Source organism: Narcine bancroftii, chromosome 3 (genome assembly GCF_036971445.1).
Source record: "Narcine bancroftii isolate sNarBan1 chromosome 3, sNarBan1.hap1, whole genome shotgun sequence".
Classification (NCBI taxonomy): domain Eukaryota; kingdom Metazoa; phylum Chordata; class Chondrichthyes; order Torpediniformes; family Narcinidae; genus Narcine; species Narcine bancroftii.
In genome coordinates this window covers 370,769,954-370,797,763 of record NC_091471.1, presented here as the reverse complement: position 1 = coordinate 370,797,763, position 27,810 = coordinate 370,769,954, and the positions used below count along the sequence as shown (strand labels likewise).

At 43.2% G+C, this 27,810-nt stretch overlaps 1 protein-coding gene across 3 annotated transcripts in view; it reads left to right on the top strand.

Moving 5' to 3' along the window:
* LOC138759603 (uncharacterized) overlaps positions 1-27,810 on the top strand; it is a 374,892-nt gene that overhangs the window by 328,046 nt on the left and 19,036 nt on the right. For 2 of the 3 annotated variants that reach the window (XM_069930320.1, XM_069930319.1), the window contains exons 13-16: positions 13,583-13,666; positions 13,752-14,069; positions 15,266-15,520; positions 21,623-21,763. In XM_069930320.1, coding sequence (XP_069786421.1) covers positions 13,583-13,666; positions 13,752-14,069; positions 15,266-15,520; positions 21,623-21,763 — 798 coding nt within the window. Of the gene's footprint in view, positions 1-13,582; positions 13,667-13,751; positions 14,070-15,265; positions 15,521-21,622; positions 21,764-23,919; positions 25,314-27,810 lie in introns of those variants that run through there. The other variant, XM_069930317.1, reaches the window with a different exon arrangement.

Genomic DNA, 27,810 nt, shown 5'->3' with positions numbered 1-27,810 from the left:
ATGTTTTATGTCAGGAAAGTAGAGACTGAAGAGTAAAAAAATCCCTCAAAAGTTGCTCTGCCTTGTGCTTCACATCCAAACAGGTGTTGCATCACAAAATCAGGATGAGAAGGCCTCTGGAGTTAATGTACAGTATAGATGGATCAGCACAAAGTATCTCAGCATAGATCAGGGAACTTTAACTATTGAAATGAGAATCTTCAAGCACCTTAAAATTTGAATTTGGGAATGTAATCCTTGGTTATTTCTGTGTCCTCTGCATCATGGGAAGCTGAGAAAGGCTGACATTTGGGAATAGCAACAGAAAATTTATTTTAGATAATAATCAATAAATTATCTGAAATGAATTAAAAAGAAAGTGAAATTTGGCAGAGGAATTTTGAATGTAACGTCTGAGCAATAGTGAAACTTAAGATGTGCTGATGTAAGGTTTGGGAGTGTAATGAAAGCTTGACTGGTTAAACCAAGTACGAAGTCTAGAAATGTATCTGAAGAAACTATTCAGATTCAAAAAAATAGGCCTTACCCCCAGGAGAGAGAGAACATTTTTAATGTCCATGCAAAAAGATCTTGCAGAATGCCAAAATCCAATATTTGACATTATCTCATTGTGACAGATTATGTTGTGTTTGTATTGTATATAGATATGTTTTGGGAGATAAATTGGGGCAGGATTTATTTAGTGTAGGTTACATACAAACACTTCAAAACAGATCTCATTGCGCTCTGCTCAAGCCAGACAGGGTGGCTCCTGGCGGCCTTTGCAAAAACTTTGGGGAGTGCCTAGGAGTCTTCACTAATGAATTGTTGTTTTGAAAAGCAACAGATGAAAGAGATTGGAGGAGTAGTTCGGAGCAGCAGGCTGTCTGGGAGTGCAGCTTGCTGTACAAAGGGGGTCATGTGATTTTTGCAAGCAGAGACAGTCAAACAGCTTTTTCTCACAGAGAGAGAGATCATTTCTACAGTTTTATAGTCAGCAGCTGGGACTGCAACAGGACAAGCTGGAAAGCTTGTGGAAAACCCCATTTGGAAGACGGGTTGTGAGTGCTTAGTTCAGTCTGGTCAAAGTCCTTAGGGTTCATACAAGAGGAGAGGACTGGCTGCCTAATGTTTTACTTGAAATAAGAGAAACATAAAGGAACTCTGTGGTGACCTGAAGAAAGAAGTTATCATCTGGAAAACCCCGATGGGGCAAGTTTCTTCGGCAAGTCACTGATTAAAAGGGATCAGTTTGTGTCCAGGAACAACAAATCTCTCTCTGAAAACTGACAAGAACCTTCCTGAGTGGTAACCATTTACCTTTGAGGCACCAAAGCCTGGTGAACCTCATAAATGTTAAATTCTGTACACAGTATAAAAATTGCCTGCAACTAGTGAACTTGGAGGAATGAGAAGTGAGATTGGACTGCGAATCAAAGCGCTTTTCTGAACTTATCCCCCCCCCCCCCATGACAAACATGTGCGCTTTGAATGAGAAGGGTGAGTTAAGTTCATAGTTGTGAGAAACAGAGGTACCTTCACAGAATTTGCTCGAGACAAAAATTGAGAACAAAGAACTTTTATTCTACTATTACAACAATGCAAAGTTGGGTGCTTCCCCTTACCCTGGGAATACACACAGATACTGAGGCTGACCCAACTTTTATACATTTCATTTCAGTACAGAGATACCTTCCCCCCAACATTCTTCTGCCTCCTGGATTGGTTTAGCATTAGGTAATTCTGCCTACGTGTCTTCTAACTTCTTATCAGTTTATGTGCTTTCCTGCAAACTTGTTAGCCATTAATCAATCCCCAAGACTTGCTAAAGCTATCTACTTGCTATCCTGTTTTGAAGATCCTTATTTTATTATACTTTTATAACCCTTCCTCCCATTCCAGCATCCCTTCACCCTGATTTAACCCATAATACTTCATTTCTAATGAGCACTTGCTTGACTCCTCCCATTCCAGTACCCCTTACATAGTGATAAGTGAAAGTTTGATTCTATTTTCATGTTTAAAGATGAATTCGAAGCAACTTTTGTTTAAGTCACCATTTGTCTGGGTGAATATCTATTGCTGCTGGGTTTTCGGGTCCTCTGGGCCCAGTAACTACACATGATTGAAATCAGTTGAAGTTTCCTTCTGTGAGAGATACTGGAATGTTAGGAGTCCAGAGATACTGGAAGCAAGTGCCAATTAAGAATAAAGTATTATGGGTTAACTTCAGGTGAAGGGATACTGGAATGTTAGACACTTCTTCAGGAGTTCGAAAATCTTCCCATGCCTAGGTTCAGACGGGGCAACCTTGGTCCGGTGTGGGATAACATAACATAACATAACAATTACAGCACGGAAGCAGGCCATTAGGCCCTTCTAGTCCGCACCGAACCAAACACCCCTTTCTAATCCCACCTCCCTGCACAATGCCCATAACCCTCCATCTTCCTCTCATCCATATACCTGTCCAACCTTTTCTTAAATAATACAATTGACTCCGCCGCCACTATTTCTCCCGGAAGATCATTCTTGATCTTTTTATTGGTAACTGGAGTCTGATATCCATAGCCCTTATAGCAGCTGGACTCACTATTCTGGCCATTATGGTGCTCCCCTGCCTAAAGACTTGTGTGCAGTGTTTAATCCAACGGGCCCTTCGGCAGGTCACTACAACCCAAATGATGTATGCTTCCCAAACTCCGTCTGATGATGCTGAGGCCGCAGTTCGTTTACTCACACGCTGGGAAAAGGACCAAGCTTAACAGAACACTACTGAATGGGGATTTACTAAGCGTAGCTAAAGAAAAAGGGTGGATTGTGAGGGATACTGGAATGTTAGGAGTCCAGAGATACTGGAAGCAAGTGCCAATTAAGAATAAAGTATTATGGGTTAACTTAAGGTGAAGGGATACTGGAATGTGAGGAGTCAAGCAAGTGCTCATTAGAGATGAAGTATTATGGGTTAAATCAGGGTGAAGGGATGCTGGAATGAGAGGAAGGGTTGTAAAAGTGTAATAAACTAAGGATCTTCAAAACAGGATAACAAGTAGATAGCTTTAGCAAGTCTTAGGGATTGATTAATGAGTGAAGAACAAAGACATGATATTTCCTGGCTAACAAGTTTGCAGGAAGGCACATAAACTGAGAAGAAGTTAGAATCCACGTGGGCAGAATTACCTAATGCTAAACCAACCCAGGAGGCAGAAGAATGTTGGGGGGAAGGTATCTCTGTACTGAAATGAAATGTATAAAAGTTGGGTCAGCCTCAGTATCTGTGGGTATTCCCAGGGTAAGGGGAAGCCCCCAACTTTGCATTGTTGTAATAGTATGATAAAAGTTCTTTGTTCTCAATTTTTGTCTCGAGCAAATTCTGTGAAGGTACCTCTGTTTCTCACACTTCTGTTGATTGTTGAACATTTGAGTTGCTTGAAACTGAACTTTTCACAAGACATTTGATTCAATCTCCTTCGTGAGTCTCGGACAGTGAACCTTTGCTGAGCAAGATTTCACCCAGGTCAGTCAATGGGCGGAGCACAAGCTCCTCGTTGGTTTTCACGCCCCCGGCTGAAAGGTGGAGTTTCTGCGAGTTGCTTGTTCTGTGTCAGATTTAATGGGAAGATGGTCGACGAGGATTAACGCAGAGGGGCTCAGAATATCCTGGGAGACGGTGAGTGGTTTGTTCTCCGAACCATTGGATAAAGTTGGAGCCGGTCGGAGGGAGTTCCTGAAAGTGGCCCCGCATTCAGCCCCGGGGGAAGCGCTCTCGTGTGGTCCACCCTCTCAGTCGGGATACGCTCCGGCATTCGGCCACTCCTCGCTTCCAGCGAGAGTCCGGATGCGAACAGGCGACGTTGTCGGGGCAGACGGTGGACACGCACTTGCTTGTGGAGGGAGATTGACGGGCTCAGACAGGCACGTCCTTGTGCTGCAATCCAGTGTCGGGGAAGGCGCACCGTTTCCGCACGGAGCTTCGGTCCAAGGACTGGACCTGAAGATTGTGGAACATCAGCCGCCGCCCCATCCCGTTCAAACCCCCACTCAGCAACTCCCCCTCACTGCGGCTTCCCGACCTGTCCTCACTGCCAATCCCACCGGACTCATCGTTCCATTCCCTCTGTCCAGAACACCCTGCATGCAAACTCTGTGGAACACTTTAATTCTTGAAATTAAGACTCATTGAACATGATTGCAAACATCATATAAATAGTATTTTTAAATTCCAGTGTCATATAATTGTCCAAATCTCTTCTCCCACCCCCCCACAAATGCTCACAGGAAAAAGGAAGGGGTGTTGGAGATGCCTTCATTAATTAGTCCATATCTTCACCTTCAGGAATTCAGCGCTATAAACCGAACTATATAATTTAAACCTTTTTGGGGAAGTCAATTATATCCTTCAGCCAGTAGGATTCAAATAAAGTTGTCCTATTTCTTTCTAAGATTATACATTCTATTTTCTGCAGGGGCCCAACTTTGTATTTCCTTATTCCAGCGAGGAATAAGTAAGGGGCGGTCGGACTTCCATGTCACCGCGATCCATCTGGCCACAGTGAGCAAGTGAGATCCTCACAAACTGGATTTATTGTTTTGTGCCAATGACCATAAGGTTGCTCAATAAATCAGTTCGGGTTCCATTATAAAATCCACTTCTACAATCGATGTCAACATTTCTTCCAAGTTATACCAAAAGGGACCTACCTTCAGGTCCCTCTAGGTTGAATGTAACCTCTATACTGTACTTAAAACATGAGACCGGAATTTCAGATTTGAAGTCGTGTAGTTTTTGCGGTGTTCCGTATAATTGGCGCATAAAGTTGTATTGTACCAATCCCTATCTGACATCATAAATTATGTCATCAGAGCACAATTTTGACCAATGTTGTTCTTACATCCGTCTCCCACCTTTCCCTTGATCTGTGCAAGCCCAGGTTTGGGCTATTGCTCTACAATAGGAATACATTTTGGATATCAATTAACTTTAGCGTTAGGATCCCCTTTGGAAGAAGAACCTCCATGTCATTACACATTGGCAGGGTCATGGCTGGTCCCAAACTATCTCTTAAAAAATCTTCATGGAAGAGAGCAGAAGAAAGCTCTAGTTGACAAATCATATCAATTTTTTAGCTGTTCAAATGTCATACATTGTCCTGGTTCACAAAAATCCTCAATACACTTCATCTTTTTATGGTGCTAAGTGTCCAGGATTTTATTTCCTAATGTAATTGGTATGAACTCACTTTTTGACCTATACATTTATTAATTTGTTTTAGAATGGGGTTATCTGTCTTTCCAGACAATAATTTAATATTCCATTTTTGTCAATGAAATCTTTTGCTCTCTTCTCTGCACACAGAAACTCTTACTTGAAGCAGCCGATCAGGTACTGTCACAAGGCAGCCGGTGGGGCTGTCACAGGGTGGATGCGTGGTGGGTAGACATCCCAGGGCTGGCATGTCTACCAGTGTGCCTGCACCCTAGACTGGGTCGATGGGCTTGTCTCGGCTCTGGCAGCAAACGGTTGGAACTGAAGCCAGCACATGCACAAAGGAGCACATGTGGGTGGAAGTTTGGTGCGCGTTTAAATATAGGTTGCCCCGTGTGAGCCGTCAGTTGGAGATCTGAGGAGGGGGAGTTAGGCGGTGATGATTTCTTTTAACTGCTTTGCAATGTTAAATAACAAGTTGCTGTACAAGGACTGTTCATTAAGAACATTATAACAGAAAGTTAATTGTTTGTAATATTTTTATCATTTTAAATATATTTATCAATCAACAATCATACCAAACAAAACATCACGAGAATCTCTCCCTCCACCCCCCACGTCTTATTAAACAGGAAAAGCGAAGGAAAAAAAAATCATCCATTGTCAGTGCATACAATAAAACATATGGAGACACAATAATACCACAGAGTTTAAAATCTTTAGAGGTCTACTGGCTGCCTAGTAGCAAGTAACCTAGTAACCTGGCTGCCTCGTACCAGTGAGGTACCTATATGCTCTAAATAAAGCTGCCAGATCTTTAGGAAGGTGTTAGATCCCTTCCTGAGATGGAAAGTTGCTTGTTAAGCTAAATCAGTATTTTACAGATTTGTAGAGGCATATATAAGGTGACAGCCAGTCCCTTTTTCCCAGGGCAGTAATAGCAAACATCAGGGGATATCTGTACAAAGTGAAGGGCGGCAAGTTTATTGGGACACATCAGGAATGTTTTTTTTTTAAACATAGACCTGTGGTGCCGGGAATGCCTTGCTGGAGGTAGTGGTAGAGACTGAAACATTTGGGCATTTAAGAGACTCTTAGACACTTGGATTAAATAAAAATAGAGGGTTACAAGGTAGGGAGGGTTTTGTATTTTTTGGTAGGAATATAACATTGAGGGGTGAAGGGCCTATACTGTGCTGAATTGCTCTATGCCAAAAGCTCCTTTTACAACCCTGCCTACACCATTTACTGTGAATGTCCCACCTTAGATTGTCCTTGACTTTTCCTCCTGCTCCTGTTCACGCTACTGACCCATCGTGAGCTAGTGGAGTTGTTCTAGTGAACCGGTGCGGACTCGAAAGGCTGACATGGCCTGTTTTCGCTCCGTAAATGGTTATATGGTTATATGACTGCATCACCAGATCCAACTCTAACAGCATCAGCAAGTTTGCAGATGACACAACAGTTGTCGGCCTCATCAGTAACAACGATAAGTTGCACTACAGAGAAGAAGTGAAAAATCTTGTGAAATGGTGCGAGGGGAACAACTTGAGTCTAAATGTGGACAAGAGGACCAGTAATGGCCACCCTCCACTACACATCAACTCTGTAGTGGACAGCACTAAGTTCATTGTAGTTCACTTAACTAGTGACCTATCATGGACACTCGACATCATGTCTCCTGTCTGGAACTGACTAAGGGGTCAGCAGTGGAGAGGGTCCAGAACTTCAAATTCCTTGGTGTCAGCATCTCTAAGGATTGTCCCGGAGCCTTAATGTCAATGGTACACCAGGTGCCAATTCCAAGGACAAGGAAAAAATTCTCCAGAGGGTTAACCCAGCCTCTGACATCATGGGCACCAGTCTTCATCTTCATTCCATTGAAAACATATGGCCAGAATACTGATCCCCCTTCAGTTCAGGAACAGGTCACCTCTGCCCTAGAAGAGATCCCAATGATCCAAGAACATGAATCCCTGTGTTATGTACTCCTATTTTTTGGTTCATTATAATTATGTGAAACTGTCCTTTTAAGGGAATAGATTTGGCAGGGCCCTGCAGGATTTAACCATATAACAGTTTATGGCATGGAAACAGCCATCTCAGCCCTACAAGTTCACGCCAGTTTACTCAAACAACTCCGCTAGCTCCCCCTGCCTATTCTCCGCCCATAACCCTCCAATCCCCTCTTATCCATGTATATAACCAGCTTCCTCTTAAATGAAAGAATTGACTCTGCCTCAACTATTTCCTCCAGAAGATTATTCCATTCAGTCCCCACTCTCTGAGTGAAGAAACATCCTCTAATGTTTCTCCTAAAATTTTGCCCCCTTACCCTCAACGTGTCCTCTTGTTTCAACCTCCCCTGCTCTCAGGGGGAAGAGTCTACTTGCATCTAGTCTCTTCATAATTTTAAACACCTCTATCAAATCCCCTCTCAACTGTCTACATTCCAAGGAATAAAGTCCTAACCTCTTCAATCTTTCTCAGTACTCCAGGTGTTTTAAGCCAGGCAACATCCTTGTAAATCTTCTCTGCACCCTATCTATATACTTCCTATAATTTGGAGTCCAGAAATGAACACAATACTCCAAATTTGGCCTCACCAATGCCTTAAACAGTTGCAGCATTACTTCCCAGATCCTATACTATATGTTATGATTTATGAAGGCCAGCATACCAAATGCCTTCTTAACCCACCCTGTCAACATGGGAATCCACCTCCAAGATTTTTTTGTTCTTGTGCATTCCCCAATGTCCTCCCCTTTACTATTGTCCTATTTTGATTATTTTTACCGAAATGAAGCACCTCACATTTCTCTACATTAAATTCCATCTGCCATCTTTCAGCCCAACTCTCCAGACAAACCAAAACCCTCTGTAATCCCTGAAAACCTTCCTCACTCTCCACTACTCCCCCCACTATCCACCACTCCCCCTATTTTTGTATCGTCTGCGTATTTACTCACCCAGTTAACCATCCCATCATCCAAATCATTAAAATTATGAACAACAGGGGACCTAGCACCGATCCTTGAGATACTTCACTCATCACAGGCTTCCATCCAGACAGACAGTTGTCCACCATGACCCTTTGCTGTCTCTCCTCCAGCCACCTCTGAACCCCTTATTATTTCTCTATTAATCCCGAGTGACTGAACCTTCCTTACTAACCTTTCATGTGGAACCTTATCAAAAGCTTTGCTAAAATCCAGATAGACTACATCAACTGCCCTACCTTCATCCACCTTTCTTGTCACTTCTTCGAAAAACTCAACAAGGTCCGTCAAACATGAATTCCCCTTCACAAACCCATGCTGGGTGCTCCTGATCAATCCCTGCTTATCTAGATATTTATACACACCATCTCTAAGAATACCCTCCATAACTTTCCCTACCACCGAAGTCAAGCATACAGGCCTATAATTATTTGGCCGACAGCTCGTGCCTTTTTTAAACAACAGAACTACATTAGCAATCCTCCAATCCCGCGACACCACACCCTCCTCCAGTGATCGTTGAAAAATCACTGACACTACCTCCGCTCTTTGGTCCCTGACCTCCCTTAACGTCCTGGGGAAAATCCCATCAGGACCAGGAGACAATCACTTTTACTGACCCTAGAAGCTCCAAAAACCTCTTTTTACTAATCCATATCTTTTCCATAACTAAGCCATTTGCCTCACTTATCTCACATAGTCCAATGTCCTTTTCCTTCATGAACACAGATGAGAAAATATGGTTTAATATCTCTCCCATCTGATATGGTTCCTCGCACAGTTCACCGCTCTCATTTTCCAGCGGTCCTATTCTATCCTTAACCCTCCTTTTAGTATTCACATATCTGTAAAAACCCTTTGGATTCACTTTTACTTTATCAACTATTGACACCTCATACCTTCTTTTTCCCTTTCTAATTTCCTTAAGGTTTTTTCTGCAATCTATGTAATAATCATACATCTTATCCATTTTTTTCATCTTAAATTTAGTAAATGTCCCCCTCTTATCCCGAACCAACTTCCTTATTTTTCCAGAAAACCACAGTTCCCTTAGGCTTTTGGCTTTGTCTTTCGATCTGACTGGCATGTAAAGAACCTGTGCTCTCAATATCTCTTCTTTAAATACCCTCCAAATCTCCTCTACATCTTTTCCAGTAAAAAGATCAGCCCATATAATTTTCTGCAAATCCCTTCTCATTTTTTCAAATCTAACCTACTCCCACTTGAAGACCTTCAACCTCAGACCTGACCTATCCCTTTCCATATTTAAGTTGAAGCTAATGGACCCATGATCACTGGATCCAAGGTTCTCACCAACGTACACTTCCATCACCTGCCCCATTCTGTTCCCTAACAATAGATCTAACTCTGCCTCCCCTCTAGTAGGCACTTCAACCTACTGGTGTAAAAAGCAATCAATGTTCAGAAAATTGAAATCCCCAACTATCACAACCCTATTTCTACTATACATCTCAGTTATTTCCCTGCACATGTGCTCTTCCGGTTCCCTATCCTTTTTTGGTGGCCTAAATTATACCCCTATATTTGTAGCCTCACCTTTCTTATTTTCTAGTTCAACCCACAGAGCCTCACGTGATGAGTCCTCCAGTCTATCTTGCCTCAGCACTGCTGTAATATCTTCCCTGACAAGCAACGCCACACCTCCCCCTCATACCCGCCAATTCTATCATGTCTAAAGCAGCAAAATCCTGGAATATTTAGCTGCCAGTCACAACCTTCTTCCAACCATGTCTCACTTATTGCTATCACATCATAAGGCCACATGTCAATCCACACCATTAGTTCATCCACCTTATTTACCACACTCCTTGCATTGAAATAAATGCATCTCAGAGATCTTCCACCTTTAACTTTCTGCCTCTCACCCTCTCTACAATTGTTACTACGGCCACTATTTATCACCTGCTGCTGTTCCACCTCCAGATTGTGTGAAAAAGCCTTTTTTCTTTGCCTAATGATTTTGTTATTACTATCCTCCCTGGCACGAACCCTTGTCCTCAACCTTACTAGTTTGTCTTTGGCTTGGCTTCGCGGACGAAGATTTATGGAGGGGGTAAAAAGTCCACGTCAGCTGCAGGCTCGTTTGTGGCTGACAAGTCCGATGCGGGACAGGCAGACACGATTGCAGCGGTTGCAGGGGAAAATTGGTTGGTTGGGGTTGGGTGTTGGGTTTTTCCTCCTTTGCCTTTTGTCAGTGAGGTGGGCTCACTTACTAGTTTAAAGCCCTAGCAAATGCCACCTCACTTACTAGTTTCTTTCTTTGGCTTGGCTTCGCGGACGAAGATTTATGGAGGGGGTAAAAAGTCCACGTCAGCTGCAGGCTCGTTTGTGGCTGACCAGTCCGATGCGGGACAGGCAGACACGATTGCAGCGGTTGCAAGGGAAAATTGGTTGGTTGGGGTTGGGTGTTGGGTTTTTCTTCCTTTGCCTTTTGTCAGTGAGGTGGGCTCTGCAGTCTTCTTCAAAGGAGGCTGCTGCCCGCCAAACTGTGAGGCGCCAAGATGCACGGTTTGAGGCGTTATCAGCCCACTGGCGGTGGTCAATGTGGCAGGCACCAAGAGATTTCTTTAGGCAGTCCTTGTACCTTTTCTTTGGTGCACCTCTGTCACGGTGGCCAGTGGAGAGCTCGCCATATAACACGATCTTGGGAAGGCGATGGTCCTCCATTCTGGAGACGTGACCCATCCAGCGCAGCTGGATCTTCAGCAGCGTGGACTCGATGCTGTCGACCTCTGCCATCTCGAGTACCTCGACGTTAGGGGTGTGAGCGCTCCAATGGATGTTGAGGATGGAGCGGAGACAACGCTGGTGGAAGCGTTCTAGGAGCCGTAGGTGGTGCCGGTAGAGGACCCATGATTCGGAGCCGAACAGGAATGTGGGTATGACAACGGCTCTGTATACGCTTATCTTTGTGAGGTTTTTCAGTTGGTTGTTTTTCCAGACTCTTTTGTGTAGTCTTCCAAAGGCGCTATTTGCCTTGGCGAGTCTGTTGTCTATCTCATTGTCGATCCTTGCATCTGATGAAATGGTGCAGCCGAGATAGGTAAACTGGTTGACCGTTTTGAGTTTTGTGTGCCCGATGGAGATGTGGGGGGGCTGGTAGTCATGGTGGGGAGCTGGCTGATGGAGGACCTCAGTTTTCTTCAGGCTGACTTCCAGGCCAAACATTTTGGCAGTTTCCGCCCTGCTCCAGCTCCCTCAACAGCCCCTAAGGCTAGAGCTGGATGAGGTTCCCACCCTGGATGAGACATATAAGGCAATCGAACAACTGAAAAGTGGCAAAGCAGCAGGTATGGATGGAATCCCCCCCAGAAGTCTGGAAGGCTGGCGGCAAAACTCTGCATGCCAAACTGCATGAGTTTTTCAAGCTTTGTTGGGACCAAGGTAAACTGCCTCAGGATCTTCGTGATGCCACCATCATCACCCTGTACAAAAACAAAGGCGAGAAATCAGACTGCTCAAACTACAGGGGAATCACGTTGCTCTCCATTGCAGGCAAAATCTTCGCTAGGATTCTACTAAATAGAATAATACCTAGTGTCGCTGAGAATATTCTCCCAGAATCACAGTGCGGCTTTCGCGCAAACAGAGGAACCACTGACATGGTCTTTGCCCTCAGACAGCTCCAAGAAAAGTGCAGAGAACAAAACAAAGGACTCTACATCACCTTTGTTGACCTCACCAAAGCCTTCGACACCGTGAGCAGGAAAGGGCTTTGGCAAATACTAGAGCGCATCGGATGTCCCCCAAAGTTCCTCAACATGATTATCCAACTGCACGAAAACCAACAAGGTCGGGTCAGATACAGCAATGAGCTCTCTGAACCCTTCTCCATTAACAATGGCGTGAAGCAAGGCTGTGTTCTCGCACCAACCCTCTTTTCAATCTTCTTCAGCATGATGCTGAACCAAGCCATGAAAGACCCCAACAATGAAGACGCTGTTTACATCCGGTACCGCACGGATGGCAGTCTCTTCAATCTGAGGCGCCTGCAAGCTCACACCAAGACACAAGAGAAACTTGTCCGTGAACTACTCTTTGCAGATGATGCCGCTTTAGTTGCCCATTCAGAGCCAGCTCTTCAGCGCTTGACTTACTAGTTTAAAGCCCTAGCAAATGCCACCTCACTTACTAGTTTAAAGCCCTAGCAAATGCCCCTGCCAGGAGACTGGTACCCCTGGGATTTAGATGTAACCCATCCTTACAGTAGATGTCCCATCTCCCCCAGAAACGATCCCAGTGTTCCAAGAATTTAAAACCCTGTCTTTTACTCCACCCCTTCAGCCACACATTCATTCTCCACCTGACTATTTTTGCCCTCACTATCATGTGGTACAGGAAATAATCCGGAGATTACACCCTTAGTGGTCCTTCTTCTGAGCTCCCTGCCTAACTCCTTATATTAATTTTGCAAGACCACTTCTTCCTTCCTACCAATGTCGTTGGTACCAACTTAAACCATGACCTCAGGCTCTTTCCCTTCCCCCTTTAGGATGTTCTGGACTCGTGTAGCCACATCCTGGACCCTGGCATCAGGGAGGCAAACCACCATCTGGTTTTCTTTATCTCTTCCATAAAAACCTCTGTCTATCCACCTCACCAACGAGTCCCCTATAACTATCGCTCTATTCTTTCTAATACTTCCTTTCTGGGCTACAGAGGCTAACCCTCTGCCTACCTTAGCCTGACTATTCCCCTTCCTCAGTACTCAAGGAGGAGTACCTATTTCTAGGATTTCAGGCTCAGATGCTCTCTCTGGAACCTGACCTTGCTCTTTATTTCTTCCTAACAGTAACCCACTGCCCTTTCTCCCGTGGGCCAGGAGTGACCACCAGACTATAACTCCTATCTATGACTGCCTCGCTCTCCCTGACCAAGGCGAGGTCATCGAGGTGCAGTTCAAGGTCCCTGACTCAGACCCTTAGACACTGCAGCTCAGCACACTTAGTGCACATGTGGACATCCGGGAGGTTAAAAGACTCCATAACTTCCCACATGTGACAAAGGGAGCAGAAAACTGCCTTCACACTCATCCTTCCTCCTTCTCCTTGTGCCTTATTGTTAGTGACTGTGAAACTAGCAGCAGGGTTTGAGCATGTTCCTTTTCCTGGATACATTTGCAGAGTCAAGGTGATTATTCTTCCACCAGCTCTGACAACACCTACCTGATAGATGTTTGCAGAATGAAAGCTATGTGAAAGAGCCTCAAAGGTGTGGGGCTTATGCAATCAATTTAATTGTGTAAAACCTGCATGATGGAATATGAAGTTGTGATTAATTTTGTAAAAGTAAATTTCCATCAGTACCTTTAGATACATATCAGTACATATTAGATGGATGAGATTTTGACAAATTTTCTCTCTTGTCCTTAAACCAGTAGGTGAACGGATTCTGGAAATGGGTTTATGCTCCATATTTTTGTTTTATTTCATCATGTGCATAAGAGCATATTCTGCAAAAGGTAAGTCATGTTCTCAATAAGGAGCTCATTCAACATTGATTGTTAAACTTCCAATAGATGGTAATGAAAGTTGACGATTTTTCAGTGTTTTTGAAGTTGAATTGTGATGAGTCAGTAACGGGAATATTCAATGAGGACACTATATTACCATGCCAAACGGATGCCACACATCTGATTACACTTGATGTCGTAAAACTGCATGAAGAAGAAAATGATACACTCATATTTACCTTGAAAGAAAATGATACTGGAGCTTGGGGTCGAGCTAAATTGCGTCGTCAAGATTCACAAGATCTGGCACTCATAATTGAAAAAACACAACCATTCGATGAGGGGGAATATGAATTCCAGATGCAAACAGATCGTGGCCATGCCAAAGCATCCATCAGTTTGGTGTTTAAAGGTGGGTGATATCGTAGTTTCTATTTTTTTTAAACATTAAATTACATCTATTTGAGAATAAATTGCACATTTCCTCTCCCAAAGCATATTGATTTTCAAATTAAGGAACTGTATTCAAAATTTAAGGTTATATTTTGAGATGGGGTAATAGCTGAACTGATTGTAACATATGCAAATCATGTTATTACAAATAAATGTTTTGAAATATGGAGCAAAATCTTGTTCCATCAAATATTGAATAAAGAAAATGACTTCCAGATTGTGGATTAATTAATCTTTAATAATTGAGAATATGTAAATTTCAGATGAAACATTAAATCAGATTCCTAGACTTGTGGGCCAAGTGGCCATATTGGGTCATAAGAAAAAGAAAACCCTCTCATGACAAAGTATATCAGTTTTCTGTTATTTGAAGAATATGACAGATAGCAACATATTCAATGAATCATTTAAAATGCAAGTTAAATTTTTAAAATGGAGACAAACAGCATGATCCAGGCCCTTTCAGTCCCATAAGCCTGCAGAGCCCAATTACACCCAATTGACCTACCCCCACAGTACATATTTGAACAATTGAAGGAAATCTGAAAACCTGGATGAAACTCGCACAGATTATGGGGAGAACATGTTAACTTAGAGACCGCTGGATTGGAACCCTGGCTACTGGCACTGTTACAGCATTTTGCTTTCTGCTATTGAGTTGGTGCAATTTGTTCCTTTACTAATTTAAATACATTATTTCCCAATATTACTGCAATTATGAGAACTATAAACATATGAATTTTGCAGGTACAAGGTACATTGGGCCAGAAACTCTCGCACTCGAAATGTGCAACTGTGAATATTTGTTGGCTGCAATATTTGGCTTTGAGTTTCCATTGGATGAAACTCCTGTGACTATTCTCTCTGGATTTGGTCAAAGGCACCTCAGCTAAATAATGGAGAACTCTTGCCTTGTATCTCACCATGTTATGCTTTGGTTTGGCAATCCATTTGTGGTTTGATTGATCAAGTAAAAAGCTACAAATTGGAATTGAACAGAGTCGAATTAATGCAAACCTTTGCTGACAATATAGAGAAAACTTGAAAAACAGCATATGTTTAATGTATCTTGGATAAAGCAGCTCATCCTATCATATTTCGGTGTGTATTCCTGACCATGAACATAAAGCTAAACTTGTAAATCATGTCTTTCAGCTCCATATACTGTTCCACAGATAAAAAGAAAGGATCGAGGAAGTAAAAAAGGTCTTTTATGCACTACATTTGGATATCCAAAGGCACAACTGTATTGGAAGATTGAAAATCAAACCAACTTAAATAATAACGTTACGATTGTGCAAAGGGAAGATAAATTGTACAACATCTCGAGCTATATTCCTCTGGTCGAAGACTGGTGCTCCAAAAGCTATGTTTGTTCTGTCTGCATGGGAAATAATTGCATATCTCAAAGTAAGTTTTAGTCACATTTACCTTTGTTTGAAATGCATTTTTATGACTATTTTTATTACTATTTCTGGGACTATTGTGAATTGGCTGGTTATAAAAATAATTGACCCCCATGTTGGGTATAAGCCCACCCTCTGCTGGACATCATGATGCCCTTGTCATGATGTCACCCTCCCATATATATAACCCTGTGTGTCAGAAGCCATGTTAGTCTAATAGAAGTAAAGGGTGAGAAAGCAGCACATCTCTGAGTCTTAATTGTGTGAGTGCCAACACAACAGTGGTGATGGAGAATGAAACAAACCCACCACATACTCCATGCTCCAACTGTGCGAAGGAAAACAACAGAAGGTAGGAGACGACTACCTAACAACCCCAATAAATTTCCGCCAAAAGATCGAGGTGAAAGCGCGCCAAGATGGTAGAGGGAAAGTTTGGGGAATTCAGTGAGGTAGAAGAAAGTTGGGGTAACTAGCTAGAATGGTTTAACTACCAATGCATAGCCCACAGTATTGTGGAAGGTCCCGTAAACTGCAAATGTGCCCTCTTCCTCAGTATTATGGGCAGCAAAACATTCGACCTCCTTAAGACCTTACTGGCCCCGGAGGATCCAGGGACGAAGATATTCAATGAATTGTGCACAGCTCTAAGGAACCATTGAAGCCCCAAACCACCAGTAATGGCAGAAAGGCAACAATTCTTTGAAAGGAGACCAGGACCAGTAGAAAAAGGAAGTGAATACCTGACATCATTGTGTAAACTGGCAGAGCACTGTCATTTCGAGCAGTTTCTAAATCAGACCCTGCAAGACAGATTAGTGACGGGACTGCAAAAATTTTTAGCAATGGATGAAGACGTAACATTACAAATTGCATACAGAGCTGCCTGCAGCTCTGAAATGGCAGATTAACCAGACCTACTGGTCGGGAGGTCTTCCCACCAACAATGCTTCCGTTGTGGGAAATACAACCACTGATCAGAAAACTGTTTCTTCAGAAATTCTAAATGCAACCAGAAGGACATATCAAAGCTAAATATTCACAGGCAGTTAAAATCAAAGGGTTTAGAAAATGTTCAATACAAACATCAGCAACCAAAAACACTCACTCTCTACGTTGTAGATAGCCAGGGACCAACACTCTTCGAAAGAAACTGGCTACAACACATTCCCCTAGACAGGCTATAAATCAGTTTAATACTAAATTTTAACCACATGGACACCTCCCAGTCAGAACTCGACCAAATCCTCAACAACCACGCAGTGGTTTTCCAACAAGAATTGGGGAAAATCAAAGGTGTTCAAGCCAAACTGCAATTAAAAGATAATGCAGAATCAAAATTCTTCAAAGCCAGAACAGTCCCATTTACTATGAAAGGGAAAATTGAGGCTGAATTAAAAAGAGTAAAACATGAAGGCCCATCGTACCTGCACAAAAAGCAAACAGTGAGATTCTCATTTGCTGTGACTACAAAGTCACCATCAATCCATCACTCAAAATTCCCAAACACCCCATGCCCAAGTTAGAAGAATTGTTCCAACCACTAAACAGAGGGGAAAATTTACAAAACTAGATTTGTCACAAGCATATCAATAGATAGAATTGAACAAAAAACAAGGGAACATGTGACAATCAATCCCCATCTGGGACGATTCACTATACACGGTCCTTACGGGATATCAGGCAGTACCTGCGATTTTACAAGCAACAATTGACTCTCAGTTGGGTGGTACCTAGATGACATCATCATCACGGGCCAAAACGACACTCAACACTTACAAAACCTTGAAAAGGTTTTAACCAGATTACAGCAGGCCATATACGATTACAAAAGGACAAAGGTGTCTTCATGCACCCCTCAGTAACATATTTTGGTTTTACAATCGACAACGAGGGGGTGCCAATGAATCTATCAGGAACAGAAGCTGTTCACAAGGCCCCATATCCAACCAGCAAATCGAAATTACAGTCCTTCCTAGGACTTGTTAATCAGGACCGAAAAAATATCTTTAATATGTCTTCACTATGCAGCCCGCTGAACCAATTACTCAAGAAAGATCAAACATGGTATTGGACACAGAAAACAAAAACACAGTCGATCAACTAAAGGCAATAGTAACATCAATAAATAAGGGACCCTAGTAAAGAAGTTACACCGGGTGTGATACTTCACCAGTGGGACTAGGAGCATTACTATCTCAGATCACAGAAAAAGGTTAGCAACCAGTAGCGTATGCTTCGTGAACATTAACCACAAGCGAATGCAATTACGCCCAACTGGAAAAAGAAGGATTGGCAATAATTTTTGGTGTTTTTAAAAAATAAAAATAAAAAAAAAATTCACCACTATCTTAACAGAAAAAAATTCCACCTGATCACAGACAACAAGCCTCTTAATTTAATCCTGGGGCCACACAAAGGTCGACCAGTATTAGCTGCGGCCAGAATTCAAAGATGGGCCATGCTACTAGTGGAGTATAACTATGATCTAAAACATAAACCAGGAACACTCAACGGCAATGCAGGTGCCTTATCACGCCTGCCATTACCTGAGACAGAACAACGAGAATAAATTATTAAATGGACAGTAGAGGCAGCACCCATTAACCAAACAACTTCAACAACTGCCCATTACAGCCCAGATGATCAGAAAGGAAACCCAAAAAGAGGCAACATTAAGCAAGATCCTATACTTCACCCTTAATGGATGGCCCGAATCTGAAGTCATTCCAGAAGATCTAAAACCTTACCACACACACTGCTATGAACTATCAATTGAAGAAGGATGTTTACTTTGGGGTTCCTGTACAATTATTCCAGCCAAATATTATTAGTACTGCACCACAACCATCCGGGAATGGTACGAATGAAGGCATTGGCCCAGACGCATGTCTGGTGGCCCTTCATAGACAGAGACATTGAAACAACGTAAGAGAATGCAAAGTACGTCAGTCAACGCAGCCAAAACTGCCGCAAGGCGAAGTTAACCCATGGAAATGACCATCCAAACCCTGGTATCGGATTCATGTCGACTTCGCTAGACCATTCATGGGTGAGACTTTCCGAATAGCTGTGGACCCACACTCCAAAGGGCCAGTCGTTTCACAGCTGAAAAATACCAAAGCAGATCCCAAGATTGACTATCTATGAGCAATCTTTGCCAATTATGGATTCCCTCATGGATTAGTTACAGATAATGGGCCTCAATTTACATCAGAACATTTTTAAAATTTACATGCGACAACAATATCAGACATGTTTTGTTTGCACCCTATCACCCAAGTGCTAATGGGGAAGCAGAACATTTTGGACAAACATTCCAAAAAGCAATGAAAATCTGAAACTTCTAAATGCCTCCTGGACACACAATCCCCAGATTTCCTGTTGGGATACAGAAACACGTCACATTCTACCACAAAACACACGCCAGGAGTATTAATGTTTGGCTGCAACCTGCAGACCAGGCTGTTCACAGATCATCCAGATCTGGGTCTCTGACAGCAAAAAACAGCATCTCCACAAACCTCTCCTAGAACATTGGAAGTGGGCGAGAGGGTTCTGGTACAAGATTATAGACAATATTAAGACCCATGGGTGGAAGGAGTAATCTTACTAACATTGAGCCCCTGCTCATACTTTGTTCGAGTGGGGGACAGATTGTGGAATAGTCTTCATTGACTATTTACGAGCATTGATCGATACTAAGGTCCATGAATTGCCTCATGAACTGGAGGAGGTGGAACCGGACCTGCCGTGGTGGGGGCAGAGACGGTCGCAGAGCCGAGCAGTCCATTTACTGAGACACACAGCCAGGAGGGCAGCAAAGACAGGCAGTCGCTGCCGACCCGAATACCTATGGGTCCCAAGCAAAGACCAGCACAGCAAACCACACTGAGGTGGTCCAAAAGAGAAAGAAGACCACCTGAAGACTTTAAAGACTATTTGCCCTGATTATTATTAAATACTTTCCCTTTTATAATTATAATTACTCATGAGATGTATTCTAATTCTCACTGATAGTCCTGGGCCCAATGTAATCTCATTAGTTCGAAGAGGCTCAGCCAGCATTTACTGTACCAGGAGGGATGGGGGGAAGTGTTGGGTGTAAGCCCACCCTCTGCTGGACATTATGATGCCCTTGTCATGATGTCACCCTCCCAAATATAACCTTGTGTGTCAGTAGCCATGTTAGTCTAATAGAAGTAAAGGATGAAAAAGCATTACGACTCCAAGTCTTAATTGTGTGAGTGCATACACAACAGCACACCTGTACCGTAATAATTTCAATTTATGATTTGAGAGGGAAAAAACTTGTATTTATTTATTTTATTACTACCTTTCATTACTGATATGTAATCAGAGACCCTGATAGATCAGTGGTTAGAGCACTGGGGTCTTGTAAACCAGATCATTAATTCTTTCTTCGTTGGGGCCCCATTTCTGTAAGGCGTGCTGGACAAAGTGGCAACTCTGTCTTCCTTATAGTAGAGAAAGTTAAAGAATTCCATGCATGTTACATTTTAAACGTAGTATTACATGACAATAATTAACCTTGATATTGGAGCTTCAGTTCTGTCGCAGTCATTTTATATGAAGCAAGCCCATGTCCATAGCACATTGTGATAATGCCCAAGTGATGTGGTGAGGAACATGGGAGCCTAACTATCGTTAACAAAGATGTAAATGTGAGTGTCAAGACAGGGCAAAGAACAGGAAGCTGGTGAAGGGAGGAATCCTCGAGTTGGAAGAAAGTCAGGAAAACTACAATTACTGAATGGAATTCAGGGTTACTTTAAGAATCAGGAATAGCAAATATAATGGTTTTTTTTGCATGATTCATTCCAAGTTAAATTTATAGGGAAACAGAAGTCATCAGCTTTGTATTTAGAAGCAGTTCCTACTCTGCATTGTCCCACATAATATCATTACATAATTCAAGCAGAAAGATGGAATTGTGTTTTCCTTATTTCTAGAATGATTTGTAATTTGATATTTTTCTAATTTTGCAACATGTTAAATGTTTGTATTTATTTCCGCTTTCTTGGTTACGCACTTCAAATTAATTTGGATACCCTTGATTGCATAAGGAACCTATTGAAATGAGGTCATCTAAAATCTTTCAGGCTCTGCTCTCTTAAGATTTCCATCCTCCCAGTAATAAATTATCACTAATTTCATGAATTATCTAAGACTGAGGTATCTGTTCAGTGAACTCCCCACACGATCACTGCTCTGTCAGAGTTGAATCCCTATTTCATATGTTCCAGAAAATTGTACCCATTCGTTGTCACGAGCGACAGTTAATTAAGGGAAACCCTATTTTGACCAGAAATTTCTGTAAAATGTAAAGTGAAGTTATCATACAGTTCACTTGGTTTATGGCACTGTTGTCTCATTGATATTTAATATCAAGTCTAGTCAAGTCAAAGTTATTGTCATTTGATGCACAAGCACAACCTGACGAAACCGTGTTCTCCAGTCCTTGGTGCAAAAAACACAGACACACAATCCAAATATTCATAGATGCAAATAAATAAGCTTGTTTCATGTATATAAGAGTTCAAGATGATCAGTGTGAGCAGCTCCTTTAGGCGTTCAGCATTCTTTCTGCCCGTGAGAGGAAACAGTTCCTCATCCTGGTGGCGCTGGCTCTGATCCTCCTGTATCTTTTCCCCGATGGGAGCAGCTGAAATATACTGTGTGTGGGGTGGAAGGGGTCCTCAACGATTTTTCACGCCCTCTTTAGACAATGATCCCAGTAGTTCACATTGATGGTGGTAGGAAGGGGAGACTCCAGTGATCCTCTCTGCCACTGTTATTGTCCTGTGGATTGACCTCCAATCCATTCCTCTGGAGCCACCGTACCACACTGTGATGCAGCTGGCAAGGACGCTCTTGTTTGAGCTCCTGTAGAAGGTTGACATGATGTTGGCTGGTAGCCTTGCCCAGTTCAGTCTTCTCAGGAAGTGCAGTCACTGTTGGGCCTTCCTGACAAGTGAGGAGATGGGTGTCTCACGCATACAGACAACTAAAATGGAGTGTTAGCTTCATTTTTAGGCCTCATTTAGTGTATTCAATATCTTGAATCTTTTTTTTTCCATTTCAGGACCAGCCTGCTCCATGTCTGAAGCATTATCTGACCAACCAATTAAAAAAGATAGATCAAATCTTAATGTTTTTCTCTGCCTGGGTGTCTTGATCTTTCTGATATCTTCAGCATATTTTTACAGCAGAATTAAAATTCCAGGTAAAGTATTAATTCTGATAATTAAAGGGAAGAGCTAACATTTCATAAGCTTGCTTTCCATTCCATTCACTGATTCATTAACATAACCCCCACCAATATCGTTCTCCTCTTCAACTGTGGTTGTGGTAAAATTGCAGTCTTTTCCATAGTCTGTCCAAGTGTTACTGTTTCATAGGGAAGTGAAAGAGCATTGAACGTGATCAAGAAATATAAAAGTAGCCATAGCTGACCCCAGTTCTGTTTTCCCTCAAAGTCAATGTATATTCTCTATAGATGAGGAATTCCAGAATGAAAGGCCTGGACAGATGAAAACGCACTTTTGAAATAAAACTGCACTAGAAGTTGAGGATGGAAGGACACAGGTTTCAGGAGGTTAGAGGGATTCTATGCCTCTTGGAAAGAGGAGGCACATGCTTGGGAAAGGATTCAAATGTAAGGATGAGAAATTTGAGGCATTTCTTAACATAGAACATGGAACATTACAGCATGGAACAGGCCCTTTGGCCCACAATGTTGTGCTGACCCATGAGCCATTGTAGATCAGCACATTTAAATATAAGATAAACATGAAAACAATGAAACATTGTGCCAGGCTCCTGTCCTTATTTTCTAAATCTTTTCAGCTTGTATGACCATGATTATGGATGACCATCACTTGGGTATTTCTTGAATCTATTTAATGGCTTTGTCTCCACTCTCCTCAGGGTTTGCACATTTATTATCCTATTGGTGAAGAAATGTCCCTGTTTGATGTTTGAATTGTCTATGCCTTAGCCTGAGCCTGTGATCCATGCTTTTGCATTCCCCAGCCATAGGATCATGATTCCTTTACCTTGTCTGTTCAATCCTGTTAGAATGTTGGAGGTTTCTAAGCCATCACCACTCATTCTATTAACTCTAGTGAATAGAGACCTAACTGACCCAGTCTTTCCCATACATCAGTCCTTCCTTCTCTTGAGTCAGTCCAGTGAACCTTCATTCACTCCATGACCACTGCATTCTTTCTCAGATAAAGAGATCAAATCAGTGAGCAGTTGCAACAAGACAGTTTTGCTCCAGCATTCAAACTATTTTGCAAGGCAGGCCTTCTTAAATAATGCTGCTTGTTAACAATTAGTGTACAAGGACACCAGTTCCTTGAACCTTTATCACCTCTCAGATGATCTTTCTGTGTTTTTATCCAAAGTGGTTAACCTCACATTTATTTATATTAAACAACATCAGCCTTGCATTTACCCACTCACCCAACGTATCAGGCAAATGTATGGGTTTGCAGAAAAAGATGAGTGTTTCAGCAGTATTGTCTGGCAAATGCATGGTTAAGAATTTAAACAAATATATTGAATTCTTTTTGATCAAACTTGATGCTAACCTATGTCGAATGCCGTTTTCTCCATAACATACAAGTGGACACCATCTAAGTAGTCATTCGCACATTTAGTAGGTATATAACTTTTGAAAATTTGTTTTGCCTTCTCTAACAAGAAGGGTTCCTTTACCGTAAAGATTAATGAATTTTCTTTCCCAACAGATATCACAAAAATAATGTGACAAGACTTTACCTGATCTGTATTCTGCTAGAAAGTTAAATGTCAGAAGTATCAGATTCTAACATCCAAAATTCCTCTATCTCTGTCATTACTCATGAGGACAATGCTTGTCAATGTACTGATGTCATGATTTCATTAGCGAGTCAACTCTTCCAGTGTTTCCAAAGTAATGGACTAAAATCTGAGCTATTGATTGGAGAGAATGTGTCGAGAAGCAGTCAGATTTAGAAACCTGCATTTTCTGAATAGACGATGTGTATATAGGGTTTGGCAACCAGGACATGTGCCCTGGGCACCACTGTCCTCGCCCACTATTCCTTGTAAGAGTTTAAAAGTGAGCTTGTATGTGCTATTTAGGAGCAGGAGTGCACGTTGGGTGTTCCCAGTCCAGGTGCTTGGTGTGTTCCTGGCCCCCCTTGGCTGATTCGGTACCAAACAGGGAGAAGTAGACCTTCTCTGAACACAAAGTTGTAACAGTAATGCAACAGCCCTCTTGCTTCTATTCCTTGTTGCTGTCTGGTGAAACATCAGTTTCTGCAGATTCATCATCACGGTTTACGTCACGTCCACCAATCTGCTTTTTCTCCTTACCCCCCCCCCAATTAGGTATTTATTACTCAGTACTGCCAGAAACTTGTGGTCTTCCTCCAGCTATGATATCCAAATGCCTTAGCCACCACTCCACCGCAAACTTCTCAAAATCGAGCGTGGACCTGGATGCCTTCAGCTCAGCTCCGTAGGACAGCGAGTCCATCAAGAAGGTGATGTAAAAGTTGGGCTGCAAATATATCCCCCTGCTTTTTCTGCAGGATGTTCCTTTGGAAGGGCAGGACATGGCTGAGGTTCAGCAGGCAGCACATCCAGCCTCCATCTCCTCAAAGCATCCAAGAAGTAAAATAGGACGATGAGAAGGATTGTCCATCTCAGTAGAACAGACACCACATAAGCCATAATCTTGAAGATTCTTCTTGCAATCCAGTGCCAAGACTAATGTGCAAGGCATTGTTAACGTCAGTCAATTGCCTCAGGTCAATTTGGGAGCAATGGCTGTCTTTGTTACCCACAATCCCCCATGCAGTGGCAACTGCTCAGCCAGTGCCAGGGAAATGCAGAGGGTTCCCACTGCTTGGGGATTATGGGTGACAAAGATGGCCATTGATCCCACATGCCGCCAGCTGCCACCGCCTGCTTCTCTTCCATCAGGTGCTTGGCGCCAAGAGTCACCTTTCCTCCCAATGGAAGAGAGGGTGCCTGCGGAGATGGTGACAGCAATTCAACACCTGTAACTTTGGCTGCTCCACCCTGGCACGGGGAACACCATTCACTGCTTTCATTCAGCTAATGCTGGCCTTTTTAATTAAAACAGCTGTTGTGTTTGTTAGTGTAGATTACTTTCCAATATCTCTAAGTCCACCACAACGTTGGATATGGACTATTTCCAGGTTCAACAGCAGCGAGGACAGGTAGGGAAGGCAAAGTGGATGGCGTAGCAGCTGCGAGGGATGGTCATGGGTTGAAGTTGGTTTTAATGGGGGGGGGGCAATTTCAGAGTTTTCCATAGGCTCTCTTTTCCCTAGGTACACGCCACTGATCCCAATCATCCCCTTTGGTCTGTTGGTCGCTTCTCCTCCCCTGCCCTTTCTCTGCCCCAGCCTTTTATTCAGGTGCCTGTCTGCTTATTATTCATTCCTTGAGGCAGGGCTCAAGCCCAAAACATTGGTTATGTATTTTTACCTCCTTTGGGCGCTGCGAGACCCGCATTAAATCTCCAGCATTTGAGTGTTGGGTTTTTTTTTACATTCTCCTATTTGATTATTTAAAGTCTTGGAAATGGAGTAAGTTTTGATTATTAAAATGCTTCAAATTGTAGACACATTTCAGCCTGTTTAAATTGTGATACCAGATAACAACGTTTTCAGTAATTTTCTTTGTTCATTATGAAATCCAAGTTCAGAGCAAATCAACTTCCAGACTTCCATTAATCAGATGAAGTCCAAAACTTTAACTGAGTCAGAATGAGACCAATTTATTGGTTGTGTACTCAAGCTTTGATTAAAAAAATGTGATGAACATTAAAATAAAATGCTCCAAATTCTGGGAAGTTTTCACTGTCTTTGTTGCATTGCCAGGTTAACCAGATTTGATAGAAGATGAGATTAAATTCCCAGTTCCGACCCATCCTGCCTATCATATAAGCTTCTAGCCTGTTATTCAAGACATTGAAGAATGAGATAGAGGTGGTTGTCATATTAGTACAATGTTTAAATGCACTGAACTTCTTGCTTTCTGCAGCCACTCGGGGCACAAAATACACTGCACTAAGTGTGCATTTAATTACTACATAATAGAAAAAAGGGTTGGTGCCAGAACACAGCCTTGCTTCACGCCATTGTTAATGGAGAAGGGTTCAGAGAGCTCATTGCTGTATCTGACCCGACCTTGTTGGTTTTCGTGCAGTTGGATAATCATGTTGAGGAACTTTGGGGGACATCCGATGCGCTCTAGTATTTGCCAAAGCCCTTTCCTGCTCACGGTGTCGAAGGCTTTGGTGAGGTCAACAAAGGTGATGTAGAGTCCTTTGTTTTGTTCTCTGCATTTTTCTTGGAGCTGTCTGAGGGCAAAGACCATGTCAGTAGTTCCTCTGTTTGCGCGAAAGCCGCACTGTGATTCTGGGAGAATATTCTCGGCGACACTAGGTATTATTCTATTTAGTAGAATCCTAGCGAAGATTTTGCCTGCAATGGAGAGCAACGTGATTCCCCTGTAGTTTGAGCAGTCTGATTTCTCGCCTTTGTTTTTGTACAGGGTGATGATGGTGGCATCACGAAGATCCTGAGGCAGTTTACCTTGGTCCCAACAAAGCTTGAAAAACTCATGCAGTTTGGCATGCAGAGTTTTGCCGCCAGCCTTCCAGACTTCTGGGGGGATTCCATCCATACCTGCTGCTTTGCCACTTTTCAGTTGTTCGATTGCCTTATATGTCTCATCCAGGGTGGGAACCTCATCCAGCTCTAGCCTTAGGGGCTGTTGAGGGAGCTGGAGCAGGGCGGAATCTTGGACTGAGCGGTTGGCACTGAAAAGAGATTGGAAGTGTTCTGACCATCGGTTGAGGATGGAGATCTTGTCGCTGAGGAGGACTTTGCCGTCTGAGCTGCGCAGCGGGCTTTGGACTTGGGGTGAGGGGCCGTACACAGCCTTTAGAGCCTCGTAGAAACCCCTGAAGTCGCCAATGTCCGCGCTGAGCTGGGTTCGTTTGGCGAGGCTAGTCCACCACTCATTTTGGATCTCCCGGAGTTTGCGCTGAAGATGGCTGCATGCGCGACGGAAGGCTTGTTTCTTCTCTGGACAGGACGGCTTTGTAAGGTGAGCCTGGTGGGCCAGCTCGCTTCTTTGCCAGCAGCTCCTGGATTTCCTGGCTGTTTTCGTCAAGCAAGGCTGTGTTCTGGCACCAACCCTCTTTTCAATCTTCTTCAGCATGATGCTGAACCAAGCCATGAAAGACCCCAACAATGAAGACGCTGTTTACATCCGGTACCGCACGGATGGCAGTCTCTTCAATCTGAGGCGCCTGCAAGCTCACACCAAGACACAAGAGAAACTTGTCCGTGAACTACTCTTTGCAGACGATGCCGCTTTAGTTGCCCATTCAGAGCCAGCTCTTCAGCGCTTGACGTCCTGCTTTGCGGAAACTGCCAAAATGTTTGGCCTGGAAGTCAGCCTGAAGAAAACTGAGGTCCTCCATCAGCCAGCTCCCCACCATGATTACCAGCCCCCCCACATCTCCATCGGGCACACAAAACTCAAAACGGTCAACCAGTTTACCTATCTCGGCTGCACCATTTCATCAGATGCAAGGATCGACAATGAGATAGACAACAGACTCGCCAAGGCAAATAGCGCCTTTGGAAGACTACACAAAAGAGTCTGGAAAAACAACCAACTGAAAAACCTCACAAAGATAAGCGTATACAGAGCCGTTGTCATACCCACACTCCTGTTCAGCTCCGAATCATGGGTCCTCTACCGGCACCACCTACGGCTCCTAGAACGCTTCCACCAGCGTTGTCTCCGCTCCATCCTCAACATCCATTGGAGCGCTTACATCCCTAACGTCGAAGTACTCGAGATGGCAGAGGTCGACAGCATCGAGTCCACGCTGCTGAAGATCCAGCTGCGCTGGATGGGTCACGTCTCCAGAATGGAGGACCATCGCCTTCCCAAGATCGTGTTATATGGCGAGCTCTCCACTGGCCACCGTGACAGAGGTGCACCAAAGAAAAGGTACAAGGACTGCCTAAAGAAATCTCTTGGTGCCTGCCACATTGACCACCGCCAGTGGGCTGATATCGCCTCAAACCGTGCATCTTGGCGCCTCACAGTTTGGCGGGCAGCAACCTCCTTTGAAGAAGACCGCAGAGCCTACCTCACTGACAAAAGGCAAAGGAGGAAAAACCCAACACCCATCCCCAACCAACCAATTTTCCCCTGCAACCGCTG